Source organism: Apteryx rowi, unplaced genomic scaffold, assembly GCF_003343035.1.
Source record: "Apteryx rowi isolate R43461 unplaced genomic scaffold, aptRow1 scaffold_169, whole genome shotgun sequence".
Lineage (NCBI taxonomy): Eukaryota > Metazoa > Chordata > Aves > Apterygiformes > Apterygidae > Apteryx > Apteryx rowi.
In genome coordinates, this window is record NW_020447963.1 from 329,108 (window position 1) to 349,839 (window position 20,732).

General features: G+C 36.0%; 1 protein-coding gene across 7 annotated transcripts in view; it reads left to right on the forward strand.

The window, feature by feature from the left end:
- Positions 1-19,703, forward strand: part of LOC112963401 (protein cornichon homolog 3) — a 116,312-nt gene extending 96,609 nt beyond the window's left edge. For 2 of the 7 annotated variants that reach the window (XM_026060408.1, XM_026060409.1), the window contains exons 4-12: positions 2,460-2,532; positions 4,020-4,187; positions 5,160-5,248; positions 8,396-8,607; positions 9,496-9,627; positions 10,827-10,960; positions 12,276-12,440; positions 14,704-14,816; positions 16,817-17,330. In XM_026060408.1, coding sequence (XP_025916193.1) covers positions 4,041-4,187; positions 5,160-5,248; positions 8,396-8,607; positions 9,496-9,627; positions 10,827-10,960; positions 12,276-12,440; positions 14,704-14,816; positions 16,817-16,889 — 1,065 coding nt within the window. In that variant the 5' untranslated portion in view covers positions 2,460-2,532; positions 4,020-4,040 and the 3' untranslated portion in view covers positions 16,890-17,330. Of the gene's footprint in view, positions 1-2,459; positions 2,533-4,019; positions 4,188-5,159; positions 5,249-8,395; positions 8,608-9,495; positions 9,628-10,826; positions 10,961-12,275; positions 12,441-14,703; positions 14,817-16,816; positions 17,331-19,569 lie in introns of those variants that run through there. The other 5 variants (XM_026060403.1, XM_026060405.1, XM_026060404.1 and 2 more) reach the window with 4 other exon arrangements.
- The last annotated feature ends 1,029 nt before the right edge of the window (positions 19,704-20,732 follow it).

A 20,732-nucleotide genomic window follows, 5' to 3' on the forward strand; every position in this document is an offset into this window, starting at 1 on the left:
GCGCCGCGAGGTGGGCAGCGCCTCCGCCAGGGCGGGCGGCCGCTGTACGCAGAAACCTTCGCGGGCGGGGACGGCGGCTCCCCGGGACGGGCAGGGCAGGGCAGGGCAGGCCCCGGCGCGTCGCGTCGCGTCGCGGGCACGGCGCAGCCCTGGGCCGCGGCTGAAGCAGGCAGTCCTCCCACGGCCCGGAGGCGGCTGCCGCCCTGGCTCGTCAGTGCCGCAAGCAAGCTTGCAGCATCGGCCCCGAAATGCGGAGGCGCTACAGCTGTCGTTCGCGGTGAAGTAGGTCTCCTCGCTAGTCATTCCTTAGTTAAGGTTAAACTTCTACTTTTYCTGCTTTTGCAATGCTCCAGCACGATGAGTGAGTATAGAGGACTGAAACAAATTGACGGTGTTTGCCAAACCTACGAAACTATTCGGGATAGTAAAAAAGCAAAGCTGGCTCTGAAGAGTTTTAGCTTTTGTGATATTACAGGCAATAAAGTGATTTACCAGTTGAATAAAAATCCACTGAGGGTTACTGAAGGTGTGTAAGTTCTGGCTCAGGGAGTCCCTCAGGCACGGGTTGTTGGAAGCAGTGCTCCATGGTGAGCCTTATGCTTGTGCTCTGGAGCCTCTGTTGCTGCTCGTTGTTAGCTGGACCTTTGGATCTGACTTAGCGTAACTATTCTTATGTAGCGTGCTTCACCTTTGATCTCTGATGCGTTAAAAAAACGCCTATGATCAGTTGTCATGCTTAATTCATTAAGCTACAGTAACTTACTTGTATGTTTAATTCTTAAAGGAATGATTTTAAAACCAGTTTAAATAAGTTTACAGATGTCTGTTGTCACAGCTGTATAAGCAGCCTCATACTTCTTTCACTTTCTGATATATATAACCTTGGGAAAATGCATGTGTGATTATGCTGGATTAGTACCTATGATTTTTAGCAGGCTAAATCTAAAGAGCCAGAAAAATCAAGCAGTTATGAAATCTCTGTGTTTTGTTTCTTAAAAGTATATCACAGGTCAGCTATAAGAAGCAGTTAAATGGTTTTTAGCTACCATTATACACAAGTTAAACAAGCATTTTACGATTGCTGAGAGAGAGAGGTCCTGCAAGGAAACACTGCTGTATCTTGGATATACTGTCTCTATTACAGCACCAAACATTTTGTTTTACTCTGTTTATGCTTAAATTTTGACATGCATAGGCACTAAGGTACCTCTAGTACAAGTAGAGACTCTAACAAATCATTTGTTTTTCAAGCAGATACGATATATGCATTTTTATTAGTTCCTCAACTTTTTTTGCTGRCAGTTGAAAAATCAATTGTTTGCATTGACTGTCAGCTGGATTTCAAGTATATACATTGTTTGATCAGTGGAGTCCTTAATAAATTAACTGTTAACACACTTTGACTAATGGATTATGATTTTTCTGCCAAAGCAAAAGGCAGTTTTTTGTTTTTTTTTTTTTTTCTGTTCAGGAAGCATAAATGGTACCTTCAGACTTCTTCACTTATCCTAGYTTTTTAGCTCTTCCATCTAGCTGTACTTTAAAAGTTAAGGAAATAGGTGGGTCATAGTCATTCCCTCTGTTTCCCCAATGGTGTTACACCTCACGCTCCTAGGAAGATCCGTGGGGCGTAGCTGGGAAGGGTCCATCCAGACTGATTACAATAGATTCTCAGAAGAGATGTGAGATACTGGTGTTAGAGGTGCTAGTACTTGCATGTGACTTTTGCTAGTATCGCTGCTTCTATATCAAAAATGTTTTGCCTATATAGTATTCTTAATGTATATGCCACCTTAAGGCATGGTCCCAGTCTTTTTTCAGTCTAGCTGTAATAAAGAATTTACCACTATTCAGTTGGAGATTACCTCTTCCACAGTTGAACTTCACCGTGAACTCTCCTGATCAGTTGCAGCACACAGTTACATTGGTTTGGACCATCTATTTTTCACTAAATAGTTTGAGAAACATGTGCATGATTTCTGAAAGTGTATTGATTGTGCGAATATTAACYACTGCTGGAGTGGTAAGAAGTGGAAGGGAAACAGCAGCAGTTTGTGGTCTTGGGGCGTGAATGGATGTCTTGGATCTAGTTGGAGATTGAAGAGGTTGCTGCTACAGTACCCTTCTTGTATAAAGGTAGTATAGCTGCCACTTCTAGTCCCTGAATGATTTTATGTTATCAAAAAAGTTATGTTATCAGATGTTTGGAAATAGACTGAACTTCCACATTTTGTGGCATAATCAGGATCAGGATTCAGCAAACTGCTTCAGTGCATGCCGATGAAATTTAAGTTATGTTCATGCTATACTGTCTTGCACTTGGTCTTTGATCCAGTGAGCACAGTAACCTCCTGCCATTGTGGGTACAGCTAGATCTAAAGAAGATGGTGTAGTTTCCAGAAGAGATCTCAGCCACTGGGATGAGACAAGCCTCCTTCCTTCCATTTCCTAATTTTAAGATCCCCTGAGTGGATGGCTGTCTGTGGATCCTAGAGTCACAGGAGAAGAAAACTGAGCTCAAGGGATCTGTGGGTGAGTTGCCTTACCTCCTGCTCGAATGAGCAAGTCTGCCTCATTGGCTTGTGACTTCAAAATCCCGGGCAGAAGACACTGTAGSCAATGATTAAGCATCTTACAATTTGAATATGAAGCAAGGCAAGATCTCTACTAGTTCTTATTTTATCTGCTTCATACACTTTCTACTATGAAATGTGTAATAGTAACTAAAACTTCAGACAGCTTTTATTCTCCTGTGTGCTCTGTTGCTTGTTTAAATCACTGAAAATGCAGTATATGAAATAATTTCAGTGGTGCTTCCTGAATGTAAGTATTTGGGCTAAAGAGTTCATAAGATCTATAATGGAATGTAAATAACATCTTTTTCTAGATAGCAGACATTGGRGCATCAGTTGCTATTTTGGTGGCAAGTGAGAGTTTTTAATTCTGTAAGATACATGCTGTAAACTAATAACATCTGAACTAAAGGCAATGAAGGAATTGCATGTCTTGTCAGACTGCTTTTTCCTATTATGTATTTGTCTGTTGTTTATTAAGAAGGCCAAATCAATGGAGGAGGAAGCTGCTTTTACTTGACCCTTTTAAGCAGATTTTGGTGCAGAGTAGTGAAATTTACAGGTGGCGAATACAGAATGGACTGGCTTTTTGCAGTGAGCTAGCATGTGTTGAGCCAGTTGGATTTGTAGATATTGATCTGGAGTAATCTATTTTGATTCAAATTTGATATATATTTGCAGCTGATAACTAATTGTTTGTTGCAAAATGCAGCTTTGGGAGGTAGGGACACCAGTTAGAGTTGAGAATACTGAACAGTTCACCAAGTTAAGCATTATCATTTCTGTGCTTTTACGATGCTATAAAGCGTCATTCTGAAGCATGCGAGGGAATGGGGAGAAGAACTGGGAAACTAGGCTAGCATGATATTCAAGCAAGACATGCAAGCCACGAATGAAGAYTTGTACTCTGTCCTGGTTTTAAATGCTTATTAAATTAAAGACAGTTAACTGTACGCTATATGTAGCTAACTACAAATTTACTTGCTTTGGCAAATGAGCAGTAAAGAACTCTAAAGACAAACACTCACTTACTGCATTAATTGTAATTTAGGTAAAAGAGTGTACATTTTTACAAGTACCACTAAAAGAGAAAATGCATTTTTAAAACATTTTTAAGAATTATGTACTATACACAGTACATAATCAAAGTTTGAAAAAGTCTGAAAAGATATTTTAAGAATTCTTTTTAATATCCTAAATCCAGTCAAAAATAGCCATCTAAATAACCCAATTCAAAAAGACTGTTGTGCTTTTTTTAACCCAGAAGGTATTAATAGATAGTAAATAGGCATTTAAAACCAGGACAGACTTGGTTTCAACACTGCAGAAGGACATATCCCAACGCAACCTGATTGCCAGTGACATATGCAGATCTTAGCGAGTGTTAAAAGTGGGGAAACAGTTGTTACTGCAAATTTTGTTCTGTAATTGTTTTCATGTGATTAGAATGAAAGATACCTACCCCAGATGGATGCGCAAAACAACATGCTGAAAGAAAAATTAATGTCTCGTCTCCGGCTTAAACCAGAGAGGACAGAAGTACCACACGTGGTAAACGACAGGTATATCWTGTGTGAACCGGCTGACGGCAGTGAGAAAGACAACAGTGAACTGGTGAGAATGTACATGTTTTAAGCTAGACTGAGTGTTAAAATTTTAATTGCTATTAATAGCCTCCTAACTACAGTCCCCTTGTACTAAAGATCTGACTTAAATTTGAGTTTAATATTACAATTGTATGTTGAAACTGTTGTATTGCTGAGCTTTTAGGTGCCTAAAGAGTGATCCAAAACCAAAACATAAACAGACCTGTAGGAGAATATAGGGGCTTGTAGAGACTCTCTGGGAGTTTGCAACAATGTTAATATTGCAATAATTTTTTCATAACTGATTTTGTTTGCCCAACTCAGCCATGGGGACATTGGGATGTTTGGTAAGATTCAGAAAAGTGACATTAACCTAATGGGTAGACAGGGATCCTTTGTGTGGATAACCTTGGTATGTATAGGATCATCCTAGATTTACAATATTTTTACATACAGATTTTTAAATCTGTCTTCTGCCTGAGAAAATGTTATATAAAAACACACCAATTACCTGCATAATGCCTATGCAGCCATGGGAGTGAAAGTCTACCTCCTAGGAAACCTTGTAAGTGAAACTGCAGAGACCATGTATAGGTAGTAAGTAGTAGTTGGCTTAAATATCCTGAAAAACAGTGATTTGTTGTTCTAAATTTAGAATTTCTTTTTCTGAAGGTTTGTAACTATTTCAGCCTTGGGTTGATGGAAGCAGGAGAAAGGAATTTCGTACTCCATATGAAAATACTAGACGTTAATTGTTGTGTTTCGAGCACAGTTATTTTTAAGTCATTTATCAGGATGCTTTTTACAAGCAAAATTTCATACACGTAAAATAACTTAACTCAGAAAAATTCTGTAATGAAAGCTGAGCTAAGCCGTCAGTTGGTGCTTTTGAAAATGTTTTTCATAGCTCTTAAATAAATTTCTTCATTGATTTTAGAGTGTATGACCACCCACTCAATAGTTATTAAAATTAATGTATTTCTCTGCTCTTTGTTCTCAGTCATCCTCAGTAGAGAAGAAATACTCTATTCTCCGCACAGCAGTTTACAGAGGAAGTACAGAAAGGAAACACAAAGCAGCAATAAAAGAGTAAGGCATGTGTTTTGGAAATCTGTATGTAAAATAATATTTCTTTGTGATATCTTTTTGTTCTGTGCTACTTAAAATTTGAAACAGCAATGGATGTCTTATACTGAATTATTTGACTGCTTCCCTGTGAGTTCTGTGAAGGCTGGATTAACACTCCAGCATAAACTGTATAATTTTGGCCCATGGCAATAGAGTCTGATCTTGTTTGTGTCAGTGAAAATCCAGAGAAGTGCTAGTGAAGTCATTGTAAAAGGAATAGAATCTAGTCAAATCATACTTTTGATTCTAATAAGATGGGGGCAATATATATTATATGATTCTCTGCAAATGTATTTCTGTGTATTGTGTTACTTTCACCTGTATAGCAGAACACCAATATTAGTATTTTTCAAATATAGTGGAGTATGATGACTGAGTTAATTTAAATGTTTACCGTTTATTGCCTTTAAGTAGGACTAAAGGAGTAGTCATAATACTCTCAAATACTGTATCAAAAAACCTTTGAAGTGACATGACAAAGTGAAAGGATGATGTCTACTTGCCAAGAAGCAAGGGATAGGAAAAATTGCCGTAGTGGGATAGACAAATAGTCTGTTTAGCCCAGGATTCTGCCTCCAACGTTAGCAGGTGCAGAGGCTATTCAGGGAGAGCATGCCAGTAGTAGACCAGCTCTGCTGGGTCTTTTCAGTATCTGTTTATGAACCTGTTGTCTATGAACTTGTCTTCTCTCTTCTTGAACCTGCTCACACTGTCAGCCTCCAGTTTCCTGTGGCAGAATGTTTTAGAAGTTCATAACCCCCAGTTCTCAAGCATAGTTCATCTTTTGGTTTCCTTTCCCTTCTTTTGTACAGGTGATGAGGAAGGAAAGTAGCTTTCTGAGGCTGAAGAGACTATAACACCTTCTTCTAGGCAAACCTCCATTCCTGAATTTTGTGGACTGGATTAAAAACACAGTCGGGGCATTGTTATCCCAAGTTCCATACAGAAATGAAATTTTACTGACTTTGGCTAACAGTTTCTTCCCAATGAATTTTGGAGTAATTGACCRCTTGCATCTAAACTTGTATGAGAGATGTAGAGATCTGGAGAATGTGAAATTCTTTTCGGTTTTGTGAAAAATGAGTTTTTGTGTAGTGGAACCTTAATTTTCGTGAGTTCTGAGCCAGGCAGAACTTTCTTCATCCCAGCTGTCAGAAACTATCTGACCAGTTAGGATCTCTGGCTTATATCACTGGCCACAATGGATACTGCTGTTTGTCTAGTTTAATTAATGGGTGATATGGGAGAGAGCTGAGAGGAGGAGTCCAAGTGTAGAAACTGAAGAAAGATGAAAGTATTTCTGGAGAGTGATTGAGGAGTATTAAAACAGATTAGGAAGCTGCCTGTTTTCATTAATTTCAGTGCGCACAGTACAACTTATTTTGTTGTGTTTGTGTAATTTTTGGCTTTGTACATATGTCTTGAGAAAAGCCGGTAAGTGCTGATGTTACCATGTTGGGGACCTTAACACAGACTTCTTTCTGTCTCAACTTTCTGGATGTGMGAACTACTTTGACTTTGCCAGCACTTCATCACTCTTCAGTAAACAGCAGTTTTTTGAGGATTGCCATTTGCTACTTGAGGTTTCTTTTTTTTTTTTTCTCTTATACCTGAAGAACTCAAGTCATCCTTTCAGAAGGCACAACCCCTCTTAGCACAGAACTGTATGCACTGGTTGTCTTGTCCTGTTCAGTACAGTCTAGTTCTCCACTTCTTTTTTTTAGATTTTTCTGGTGAGTTTCTTCAACAAGGAATCTTCTCAGCTTCAACTGTGGGACTATGAAGAAAGGATTCTATAATAGTTAATTCCTGGTCCCAAAAATAAAGGATGTCCTTATATCTTGGAATTAAGGAAGATCAGCTTCATTCATAGAGTTGAGTACAAGATAGAGCTAACAACCATAATCCCTTCTTTGGAGTCAGGGGRCTGGTTTGCACCTCTTATCATCTAGGACAAATTTTCATACTGCCATTGTGTATTATCACCAAAAAAMCTTAATTCATAGCGAACCAAGTCAATTTATGAAGATGATGTTCTAGTTTAGGTGCAATTTAGGGGAGCGCTTTAGAGTTTGGCCAATTTGTACTTCCTCCAGGAATTCCAGATCTAAGTGGACATCAGTGTTTCTCAATGTGACAGTATGACAAGGGAGTCAGAACTTACTTGTCTATTCTGAGCCATGTTGTCTTCTGCGTCTGTGTAATGTTGCATGACATCTGCTTCTCGGATATGTGCAAGGGACTGACTGTGGTTTCTGTTCTCTAGATAATCAGCAAATTTAGTGAAATCTAGATAATCATTTTATATAATCACTTTGTCTAGGTAATAGAAAATCCCTGCTCTGTTATYAGGTCCTCTCTTGCTTTCTCCTGTCAGGCAGGAAAGTTGCTAGTGTTCCTGTTCTTTYATATTAGTCCCAGCATTAAGGCATGTAACATTCATGAACAGCTTCAACTTCAAGATCTCTAGAAGAGCCATATTGAGAATTCTGAGGTGGCTGCTGTATCTGGAAAAATTGTCCTTTTTCTCAAATAAAAAGTAGAAATAAAGTCAATTAAAAGTCAGTTTTAGTTATTATATTCAATAATTGCATAAGATGCATTCAGATTGAAAGGATTTCCAGGATTCTTATTTTTATGTGTTCTCTAGGAAAGAAATTAATTTTCAAAATGCAATTTATTACTTTCTTTTCTGCTTTTATAGTAAATACAGTGCTGTTGACGTTACTGAGAACAAATGATAGCATTGATTTATTGCAAGTATTATTTTCTTGCTTTTCTTTCCCACAGCTAAAATTTATAGTTTAATCTTAAAGCTCTCTTACCTTTGAGACTAATCAGAGTAATGATCGGGTTTTACATAATATTGCTTTTGATGCTTGTAGTGTTAAAGTTCAAGGAGTATGGCTTTAATTTTATTTTGATTTCTTTCCCCAYCCCACTGTATATTTCATTCATAGTGAATAACTTTTTCCTTCTGTGCCAGAGGACAGCTGTACCTTAATCATAAACACAAACCATGATACAAATCACAGGTGAATTTTCTATTTTGCCTGTAGGACTGAATCTTCAATTGTTTTTCCTAAAAGAGCATGTTGTTAATTGCAGACTCTCAAGAAAACATAAAGAGGGAAGAGAAGAATCTCTCTGTCAGCCTACTAGAATGTCAGAGCATGAGACAACGAATCTAAACAGAAGCATAACACAAACGGTATCCTTAACGTCACAGAACGAGAGTTTGCAAACGACACTTTCCACAACTTCTACTAGCAGAGGAGTTCAGCATTTTTTGGGCATATCACCACCTTCTAMTGTATATGGTAAAGTACCTAAAATGACAGAGAGGGGAGTAATAATAGCTATGACTTTCTTTACTCATCATTGTAAGGATTCTCAAATATGAAATATGCTCTCTCTCTCTATATATGTATATGTATATGTATGTCCTTTAGGGCATTTCTAAAAAGGAATACCATTAAGTCACAAGCATTTCAGTTTTTACTTCAAACGTGGTCTGATTGTTTATTTCTGTTTTGTGTTGTTGTTATTGAAAATAAAGCCTAAGTGGGCTTTTAATATTTGGTGAGATGTATAATTTTACAGTGGGCAGATGTATCATGAACATCCATTCTGTCCACCTCTGCAAGGTCTATAGAACAGAGTGCTGCTCTTTCTCTGTGCATTACAAGGAATGTGAATGACTGCTTGTATGTGTGGTGAGTGTTTAAAAAGAATCCTGCAAAACTTCACATCTTTAGAAAAAAAAGGAACAGTGGAGATGTAAGTAAAAGTGAACTAAGAGGAGTGTGAAAAGAATGCTAAAACACTGCTTTCTTTCAGAGTGAGCAAAAAAGGTTTTCTATTATTTAAGAAAACAAACCCCCAAACCTTCCTCCTAAAGCAAATGCTAAAAATCAAGGTGAATGCTATCCTCTTTACTTCCCAGAATGCATTGGAAACAAGGATTACATTTCTTACTGATGTCAATGTACGATCTGAATACAAGTTTTAATGTGTTATGAACAAAGGAAATATTCTCTCTCCCCCCTCCGCCCGTCTTCTGTCTCTGAATCAGAATACATTTTGAGATACAGAAGTTGCAGAAATGTTGTAAACTTATAGGAAGTTTTGCTTGAATTAGAAAATGATWATACATGGTGGTCTACTTTAAATAAATAATATTTTTCTTTTTGATGTGTCTATTACAGATAATATTAGGACTGAAATGCAAACAGCTGTTTTGGAGCCAAGCTGCAATAAAAAGATTTGTGAGCAACCAAAAGTTGAGAGATCATCTAATAAGCCTGTGAGGAAAAGAGTTCCTTCTTATGATAGAACAGGTATGTAAGTCTTATCATCAGAGAGCCAGACTATGCCCTTAGTTATGCCACTAAAGCCAATATATTTACTTCAGATTTACATTGATACAGAAGAGAATATACTCAACTGCTGCTCTCCTTCCTCATCCCTGTCCTCCCTTTAGGGTAACTGTACACATGCAGAGAAAAAAAAATTGTGATACAGCTCTAAATTATAGCATGCTGTCATTTTAAACCTTATTTCAAAGGCTAACAATTTCTTCCTCCATGTCTAGTTTCTGATGTKTTTTTTTTTTTAATAYCCAATACTAGACCAGAACTTAATGTACCTTCATACAACACTTGAATTTGTATTTTAAGGTTGTTTATGGCTAACTACAATGCAATTTTTTTTTTTTTAATTAGAGAGATGATTCTTAAAGAACAGTTATGTTTCCCACTTATATTCTGGAGGGAGTGTGGGGAAAAATAGATTTTGCTCACCATTTTCATTGAGTCTGAAAACTGGGAGGGAGTGATACTGCAATTGGATTCTTTTATTTTTTTTTTTTAACAAGCCTTTTTTCTTATGTGGGTTTTAATAAAGATTAAATCCTGGAAACAATTATTTTTAATGCTTTCTAGAATATCTCAATTTTTTTTCCATAACTTTKCAGAGTCTTTTGTTAAACCAGAGTGTTTTTCTCCTATACAGGACTATTTAGATTGGTCTAATTTCTTAATGGGTAGTATGTTTCCATGTACAAAGGAGTTTCTTTTAAGTATTAGACAGAAAAACATATTGCTGGTCTCTTTTCAACCTTCTTTTTGTTTAGCTGAAATTTTGCCCTCCTTTCAGAGGCCTTTTCTTATTCTTTCAGGTTTTTTAGCATTTGCAAAAGCCAGTAAGTTTTGGCCAGTAAGTTTTGTTTCTTCCAGTGAGTGTTTTGAATCTTGCTGTGTAAACTACACAAAGGAATAAATCATTGGCAATTGAAGTCACTTTGGTTCAGCTGAACCCCTGTTCTCCACTTGCTGCAAAATACGTTTGGAATACCTGAAAGACTGTTATTTTTCAGAATGACCTTTTAAGCCATCTTCTCAATTTCTTCCATCTTGATACTAGTCACATTAGACCAATTCTCCATACTTGTTAGGTCTGTCTTATGCAATGAATCTAAAKACTGTATGTTTAAGAAAAAAAAACACTGTTTTTTTTTCCTCTTTCTTCGATGTACCAGAACCGATTGATGATGATGTTATAATGCATATTTTGAGGCTTCGAGGCAAACTTGGCTGGGAAACAAAGTTACCATCATGTGAACATTTAGCTAGAGAGGCTGATGTGACCAGGCATCAGAAGTTTGCATTTATGGTAATTTTTACCTTCCTTTTTCCACATCCTGTGCAATTATACTCCAGAAGTGGTGTTGGTTATAAATCTAAAATATTTATTTCCTGAATATTTTTGCCTCTGAAAACAATAATTCTGTCCTTAGAACCAACAAGACGTTTACCAAAAATAGACTATTAGCAGAATTTAATTCTAAACCTTATAAATAGGAAATAGAAGCTGAATTACACTTTGCAATGGGCAGAGCCATGCTATAAAGCTGGGAAGAGATGAACAGAATAGTRGTACCAAGAATTATTTATTCTACATCTGGATGCATAGCAGTCACTTAAACTGTAGCTAGTACTCCACATAGCTCAGCTATTCTAGCACTACCTTAATTATAGAAGAATCTCATAGCAGAACTATGATAGTGTCTGTCCTGATCGGACATGCCAAGTATGAGGCCAATATTTGTTGTGACTGGGCGGTCTGCTCCTGATGCAGCCAAAATATTCTGCTGTGCAAGTGCAGAGTAGTAGGGGGCCTCCTGTGCTCTTTTACTAGTTTGGTGCACTCAGAGACAGACAGATAAATATTTGGTCTAATTATATTGAATATTAGCATCTACAGATTTTGTGTGTACGCTTTTTCATGAACAAACAAAATAGCCCATAGAGCAAAACAGTCTCTGTGCACAATGTTGTTAAAGCTTTTGAAGGCACAATTAAAAAATATCATCTGTGTTATATTTCATTCCTTGGGACTTCTGACTTAAAATCTGTCTGCAAAGTATTTAAGAAGCATTACAGTTGTCCACAAAACTAGTTTGTTCCAGCTGGAATGATGTATTTGCAAAACAACTAGATACCAGTGATATCTACAATCTTTAACTGTTAGGTGTTTGCTGTTTAAGAGCTTTACAATATTGTTTAAGCTGAACAATGTTTACCATTGCTTTATATATAAAAGAAACTGAATTACTGGAAAGTCTATGGCTTGTTCAGGTTTGCATAAGAAAATTGTAACATGAATAGGGTTTAGTCATAGGTCTGCTGATTCCTTGTCCATGATGTCTTGTGATCCATCTTGTTTTCTCAGCAAGATATAGTAATATTTAACTTTCTGCTGGTGGAAGAGATGAATAATTATTTAGAGTGGGGTTGATAGAAAAACTTTATGATAGCATGTAGAATAACTTTCCAGTCAATTCAGTATTGTTATTTACTAAGCTTGTTATTAGAAAATTTTGGTACTTGTTTATTTTTCTTCTCATAGTGAAATATATAGATATATAACTTGTAATCATGAAAAATAAATTACATATCTACATATAAATCATTTCCTCTTTTGACAGAAACCTTTATTGCTAAAAGATAGTGGAGAATATATATATTGTCTTCGAAGAGACAGGAACAACTTTAAAGCTCCCTATAACCCATATGATTTACAGGCTGTCTCTGTGAATACAGCTAGACAAAACAAAGAATATTGGACTGTTACGGCATCATTTGTGTCTAAGGTAGTAGTATATTGTTTAAAACACAGAATAACATGAACTCAAAGATTTCCACAGAAAGAACCTTTTTGTTTTTTCACTTATTATCATGTCACACTCCTGTTACAATTATGTTACCTTATTTACGTAAGTGCTTCCTGGTCCTGCTTAAGACAAGTCCTTGTTGGCTTTGAGTTTAACATAGCTGATCCTTTTGCTCAGGCATGTATTTAGATCTTTAACCATGGTCTCCAGTTTGAATTTGTAGGGGTATCAGGATAGAGCTAGCTTTGTTGCTAACTAGCACCCTACTAATCCACTAACTATCTGCATTTTGGGGCATATTAATGCACATCAGGGTATACACGTAGATTCTGCRTGTTTTGATTTTACCCTTTGCTGATGATTGTTCATAAAATTTGKAATGTTCGTGCCTTATCTTTGTTTTTTCTCTTTTTTTAATCTTTACCTTGTAAGTAGGTAAGTCTGCAGTAACTGTTCAGTGATTAATCTTTGTTTAGTCTTGAACAGCATTTCCTTTTTTAAAGGAGAAAAGGACAAAGTTTGTTCTTTACCTCAGAGTGAGATTTCATGATTGGTTTAAGCCTGTGTAAGACTGCTGAGTGACTGGCTCTAAGCCACACTTTCCATTCTGTTGTTGCTGGTGATTCTGTGGCCAGTGTGTTGTATCATCTCATTAATTTAGCTGAAAGTGAATGAAAATATTTTATATGTGTATTTATTTACTTGCCAGGTTAATTTTCAGTCAGATTAKAGAGCTAATCCAGCTCACTGAGAGCACAGAGTACTGATGTGCCTAAAAGGACTAAAAATAATGCCCTCTAAGAATCTGAGCCCTATATTGCATGATGTTTCAGCAGTTCTTAAATGTCTTTGTAAAGACTGGATTTCTGCTTCATCCTTGAATCCTTTATTCTCTTTGACATCAGTAAAGCTGATGTAGTAGTATAACACTAACCTTGCATGGAAAAAGTGGTAACGGCATCATTTGCATAATTTACATAATTGGATTATTGCTGAATGCTGAAGCTGAACTTTTCATTGTGTATATGAAATACATGACTTGAATGTCAGAAAGTACAAACACTGCTTAGAAACTGATGCAATTACTTGTATTAAAATGGCAAAGATATATTTGTTACTAGTGGAGGTATTTAGATTTTATAAAACCAAACTGGGAGAAGAGAATAAATGTTGGGAACCTGACTGGAAAAAAGGGGCTGTAACGTTATTCCTTTGCGTTGAGAGTGCATAAATTTGAAGTACAGTCTTCAAATACAAAGAGATTTGTTCCAAAATGTCTCTCATAAGATCTACCACTTGCTTTGGCTAAAACACAAAATGATTAATTCAAAATAATTAATTAGTGCTTCGTAGCAGATCTTCTGTCTCTTATACTCCTATGAAAGATAATGACTGATATGTAAGTACATCTGTACATTGCCAATTTGCTGTTTCCTTGCCAGTCAGACTCCAGTCCRATGTCTGAAAATAGATTATACTAATTTACAACTTCTCATTTTTATAGTCTTTCACACAGAAATGAGCATTCTCTTGGGAGAATGAAAATTCACTTTCTTAGTATGTTATTAATTTGTTTATAAGATGCTGTTTTCCTACCTGAAAGATATGGCAGAGGTTTAAGAAAAGGTTTTTTGGAGATTGCTGCTGAAAAGTGTTGTGGTGACAACTCTCTAGGTGGGTATAGCTGCCCAGATTGTATTGGAAATCTTTCCACATACTAATTCTCTTTTCCTCTGGTTCAGTGTTGCATCTTGTAGTAACTAGAAGAAATTGGTATTCCATAGTTTCACTTGCTAACAGTAAATAAAGTAAATTCAGAATTATCAGTAAATTCAGAATTATCCTTTCTACATACCTTGTCCAAGGTAAGTATTTTTATGCAAGAAAGGTATTGAATGGGCCTAAATGAAGGCGATTTTAAAATGTGCTGAARGGGGTTCCTAAATAAGGATAGACTTGAACATCTGCTTGAATACTTTCCTAAATAGTGTGTATGTGCCATATCATRTATTTTGAATGATAGAAACGTCTTGATATTTGGAATGATAAAAACATGCAGTAACTGTAGACTTGTTCAAAATTAAATGCAAGCTGCATTGATAGATAAGATAAAATGTTGTGAATTGTGCTACCACRGAGGTCATCCAAATTCATGTGTTTTGCCTCGATGATGATGAAGATTCCGTAACGCTTGTCAAATTCTTTTAACAAGGAGTAGTATAATWTTTTTTTTTTCCCCTAGTTTTCTGCAGAGCATCAATTAGGAGAAATAGAAATGATACCAGTACCACAATGGCTGCGTGAAAGACAGCTGTATTATAAATTACTCAATTTTAATTTATTCTCCAATTTCAGGTAAGAAATTAAGAAAAAAATAATTAAAGTTAACCARTTACAGTAATAACTTTCCAATATCTTTGTATCCTAAAATGACAGATAGTTCCTTAATACTGTGTTAATTCTTGTATTGGTGTTTTCAAGAATTCCAGTATTTAAAGATTACTCAGGATTTTTTTTGTCCTGATATCTAAAACATTAAAGAACAAAAAGTCCTTCTTTCTATTTTGTTATTTTTTGTTTCTTTTTGTTTCTTTAACTGTAGAAAAAGTAAGAATATCTCTAGTAATATCTTCATAGGCACTAGATTTTAAGAGCTAAGTTAATTATTTTGTTTTCTTTCATATTGTAGAGAATTTATGACATAGCTAGTACTGTTGACCTTATAGAGAATGCATTTGAGCAAATTATACAGTGCAAAATAGAAGAAAATATTTACTGGTGAAATTGTCACATTCTTTTCATTGACTGTTATGGAAACATCAGTAAAAACATAACCTCTTGCTTAAACTAACATTAAACATCCATTTCTTGCCTATTTGCCTCAATATTTTACCTTTATTACTTTTTATTATTTGTTTCCAATTTCTATTTGGCTTTCACCTGGAGAATATTACTGAATGTCATTCRGTTTTGAGATTTGATCCCATGTGTCCCCTCTTTCTTTTGTGCATGCAAGTTTTTTGGGCATGCATCAGGCATGACAATGATGGAATCACAAAAATTCCCACATTTTTGAAACTGCATTTTATGTAGACCATTGCCACATTTCACATTTAAAAATTAACCAAAGTAATCATGACCTTATTTTCTTACATTGCTCCACAAAATTCTGCTGACATTTGTCGTTACTGAATATATGTGTATATGTCAGGGAGTTAAAGATCGCCGTAATGGGAGTGTTTAAAAGACTGGTAAATCAAGCCAGTTTTAAACTTTTAAACAAAATGTTRCTAGACTGACATTCTTTCACCACACACTGTGTGCTGATATCTAGTTCTTCCTCATTATCAGTTGTTATCACTACATATTCATACAGTTGGTTGTTTGCAGTCTTTAGCGGTGAGTACACAGCATGGCAGAGCTGATGCTGCGGTAGCATGGTGCTAACACTGATGGCTACAGTTCTTGATGGCCTTAGTCACTGAGGTTGAAGTAACAAGACTCAAGACCTCTTCACCAAGGGAACCTGAAACTATAGTGAACATCTGCTGTCYTCCCTACACCAAACTGGGGGGTTTACTGTTTAGTAAGGTGTTTTGAGTTTCTAGGTAATTGGCCTCTCCCCTCAGGCTAGGTGCTGCAGGAGCTTGGTGGGTACCTGTACAGCAGGTGCGTTATCATGTTGCTTGGCTGTTTTGTTTTCCTTTATTTTCCTTAGCTAGCTGCTGCTGCTTTTCTCAAAGCAAAAGCCCAGCTGTTCAGGTTGTGTTTTATTAGTGGCCAGTAATTGACCATCAGTGAGTTATTTATGCCTCTGGGGCTTCTGCTTTCAACCTGTGCCCRTATTTTCAAGGCCTTTGCTATTATCCCATGCTTAAATTACATCACAACAAGAGACACCTGATACCGAGCTCTGGTTTACCCAGATAATAAGCCTAACAGGGCTGGGCCTAGCACAGTTAGTGTAAAGCACAAAAGCTTCTGGCTTATTAGTAGCAATGGCAATGCTATTTTTACTGGGCTATTGGGCCCAGAAATACTTAYGCAGTTATGGTGTATTAGTGTGCTCACGTTTGGGTTTAAAACAAAATAATTTTAAAGTCTCCTTAGTGTGCTTTTTCTTTTATGAGTACAACAGGCCTCTGCTTTAGCTATACATTTCAGTCATCTGTCAAGATGGATAAAGAGGTGGGAAGGCAATATTTGGGAGTGTATTTAGAAACCAGAGATTGGCTAGGTAGGTCTCTGCATCTGTCCCTAGATTCAGCATAAATTCTGTTAATGAGTTGTTGTGACAGCAGGTGTGACAGYCTGTAAACTTTACATGCATAAATAATTATTTCTGTTGCTTCTAGGATGAAGAAATATTTTTTAGTCTGGAAAATCAATGTTAGAAGAAGCAAGGCAAACAAAAGCGAGTCAATTTGAATGTAGGTTTTTCATGTGAAAAGAGTTAAAGGAATACCTAATCTTCTGATGTACACTTTATTAATTTAGAACTTTTCTCAAATATTTAATGAAACAACAATGACTGTGATAAAAAATTCTAGATTACCTGTTGATAACTGCATGGATGACTTTCTATAATAAAAAATTTATGATACGTTTATCTTATTGTGAAAAAGCCTGGAATCTTAATCTGGAGAAACCTGAGCTTTAATCTGATATTTGTCTAGTGCCAAGCGCAGTAGRATTCTGCTCCATGACTAGGGATTTTCAGCTATAGATAGGATGAAAATAATAATTAATATAGTGTTCTATTGTAAAGTGAGAGTGACTGTACCAAATCCAGGCTGAATACAGAGTGAATGAGAAAATGGAATTCAGTCCATGTGTCGAGGCGAGTAAATAAAATCCTGTCACACTTCATCTCTTCTCCTTGTTGGCTTACATTATTAGCATGTAAACAATATTTGTAGTATGTAGGTTTGATGATTAAAAAAAAAGACATTGACTCTTCACTAGAGATTTTCTTCCCCTTTTAATGACAATTTAGCCTATAGGTGAGATTATTCCTACAGGTTTTAAATTAAGGCTTGTGTTAGGAAGAGACTTCCTTCTGAGGTACTGCAGTGTAGGTGAGTCCGGTTCTGTGCTTCTGGAGCTTTATGAAGTGTGCTTTCCTAAGGAGCCCGGTGCAACATCCTGTTACGATTTTCTGTGGCCTTTATGCTTTGGATGAGTTTGATATCAAAATGATTAGGTTTGTGCTGAGAACATATGGATTAATCTTTCACTTGTACACAGGGGTAAGGAACTGGGAAAGGTTTACGTCCTTTCTCTTTCATTTGAATACTCAAGTGGAAAAGGCGTGAGCTATCAGGTAGTCCTTTGTCTAATTTTAAAGTTACTGAAATGGGAAAGGTATTAGGGTAAATAGGGGTTTTAACTGCTTAAAATCTGAAAACTGTCATTTATGGAATGAATCATTAAAAATAATTCATGGTGAGTCAACTTCTGCAAAAAAGTAATTCTTTCTCTTAACTATTGAGTTAGTCAGAGACATGTTCATTAGTTAATGCATTAATATTTAACCAATACTTAGCTCTTTCCCTAAAAGCAATATTTTTGTATGTGGAAAGCTTGTCAAAATTCAGTTGGGGCACTTTAAATGACCTAACTATGGAATATTTCTAGTATGTTTTGTCAAAATGAGATTTGTGTAATTCAAACGAGCCATCTTTTGAAATGTTTTTATGTCCTGAAATCATATGACATTAAACTGTAAGTAATTTTTAATTTAGAAAGTGGTCCTGATACTCTTCCCACTTCAGCATTTGAATAAATTTGTGGTGAGCTGTTCTTGTTAACAAAGATGGTGAAAGAGTCCAGTCCCTTCCGACTCTACAGATGTGTTTTGCTGAGTTTTTGTTTCTGTTTTTATTCCTCAATATATTGCTACTCACATGAAGGTGTTGGACCTTCATGTTGGTAGGTTAGAGTAGGATATTTCTTCAAAAGGAAATCACAGAAGGACTTCTAATGCAGTGCTGACTACTCAGCTTGCTTATGCAACTGATTGATTGTTCCTACACTGGCTTACATCCTTACATCTTACAAAACGCACTTCAAAAGTTATTTTTATTGTGTTGCATTGTGTTCAGATTCTTTACATTTCTTAGTTGTGCACCTCCCATGATCTGGGATCTCGATGTAAAGCTCACTCATGTAATATGCAAGTTTTGCAATGCTATTCTTTATTTAAAAGTCAGTAAAAAGGATACCTTGAACATAAACAGTGAAACACAAACACTTGAACTGCATGTTCAATGCTTAAATGAGAGTGGGACTTGACTTGAATTTTAGTTTTGGGTGTGAACTGCAAATGCAATTGTGTTACGACACACTGATAAAATTCAGTATGTTATGGCATTAAGTCATTTATATTAATGATCAATATGTCTTGCTTGTGACTCTGATCAAGTGTTTTTGTCTGACTTCAGTTATTTTATAATTGGGATAATTTAAAATTCCAGTTTAAATTGCTTTGAGGTGTACTGGATGCATATTGTAGAGTTCTGCTTTGTAGTCAGATGCTGTAGATACTATCACAATGTAAATTGCAATCAGTGCTATTAATAATGCTGAAATTTGCCAGAAGCTTTGAAATAATCTTAGCAAAAAAATGTTTTTCTATTTTGCAATAGAAATGTTAATATTAAAATTTCTACAAATTTTGATTATTTCTGAATGCTTGTAAACTGCCTGAATGTTATACCTTGGACATCTTTTCACARTACTCAATGAAATATGATTTTGTGTTCTGGTGTATACCTCTTACTGTCCCAAATATGTTCTGTATTCAGGTTTCTTTATCAGTTATGTATATCCCTTTGCATTGAATACAAATTTTGTTTTCATTTTCGGCTCCTTATGTGGTTCTACATGTATTGCATTTTTCTTTCATCTCAAATCACCGTGCCTTTGGATTATTCTCTTTAGCAGTTTGGTTTTTTATGCGTTCATTTGGTTTTGCATCAAGTGCAATATAGAATTTACTCTCTGTTGCCAATAATTATGTACTGGAGAGGCAGAACATGGAGGGTAAAAGTTATTTTTAACTATTCATGGTAATCTTTCTCATTTATATATTGACTTACCGTTTTAGGTGAAATGGTCCTGTTCATTGGATGAGTTTTGTGAAGAAGATCTACAAAATAAGCAAGCACGTAGTCAAATACAAGCTTTCAAAGACAAGTGATTGTAGCCATTGAAAATACTTTCTTAAGAGTAATTATTAAAGTTCATTTGCAACTTTACTTTCAGGTTTTTATCCTGTATTCTTTATTTTAATTCTCTTCTGTTATAAAATTGTTATTGGTGATATGAAGTCACTAGTTCATATCATACAGGTTTTCACTTTTTTTGTTCACTTAATTGTATTTTAATTTTGGAACCATTTTTATTTCACTGAGGTTTGCAGCTTTATTTTTTTTATTGAAAATAATCTAAATGTTTGCATACTTTAAAACTGTGTCTTATACTTTATTAACTTTGAAGACCTTTGCTAGCATAGGAAATTACAAATATATGCTAACAAATATTTTTATAAACAAGGATATGCTAAATAAACTGAACATAAGGGTATAAATAATGTTTGCCTTTAATAACTGTGAGTGTTCCACCCTGAACAATAGAAAGATTTGCAGATGTATAATTTTGAGTTCCAGGCCTCTCTCTCCCTGTCTGGCTAAAGAGGCATAATAGAGTTAATTCCAATATATACAGTGCTGTAGGAATCTGCAAAAGAATTTCTCATGTTGGGAATGGGAAACTGTTGTCTCAAGATGGTGCTGACACTTGCAGACTAAGAGACATCACGTAGGGTTTGGTGTGGTTTTTTTGTGTTTTTGTTTTTTTTAATGAGACTGCCCAGGACAGCTAGAGGTGCAGTACTACTTAGTGTTACAGAAGCTTTTTCATTCCAATATTTAAAAGTGGTGATTTATTTGATAAATGAGCTCTGCCCTGAAGCTGACATGTGGAAACAAGAAGTTTTTGCCTATATTCTAATTCCAGAGCGTTCACACGTAGCTGCGAACTTCCTCAGGCACAGACCTTTAGAACAGTATTCGCTTTTTTTAATGGAAAGCTAGTTCAGCTTAGAGGAGGGTATAAGGACATCTGCAGCGATGGTGCTTGTGGAAGTGTGTGCCTGAAAATAGGAGAGAGGAGGCTGAGGAAAGAAAGGCACTGGATTCTGTACTTCAGGCTGTGGTGAGCTGCTGRCTCAAAATCTTTCAGGTAGTTTCCATCTTCCTTGCTGGAGTT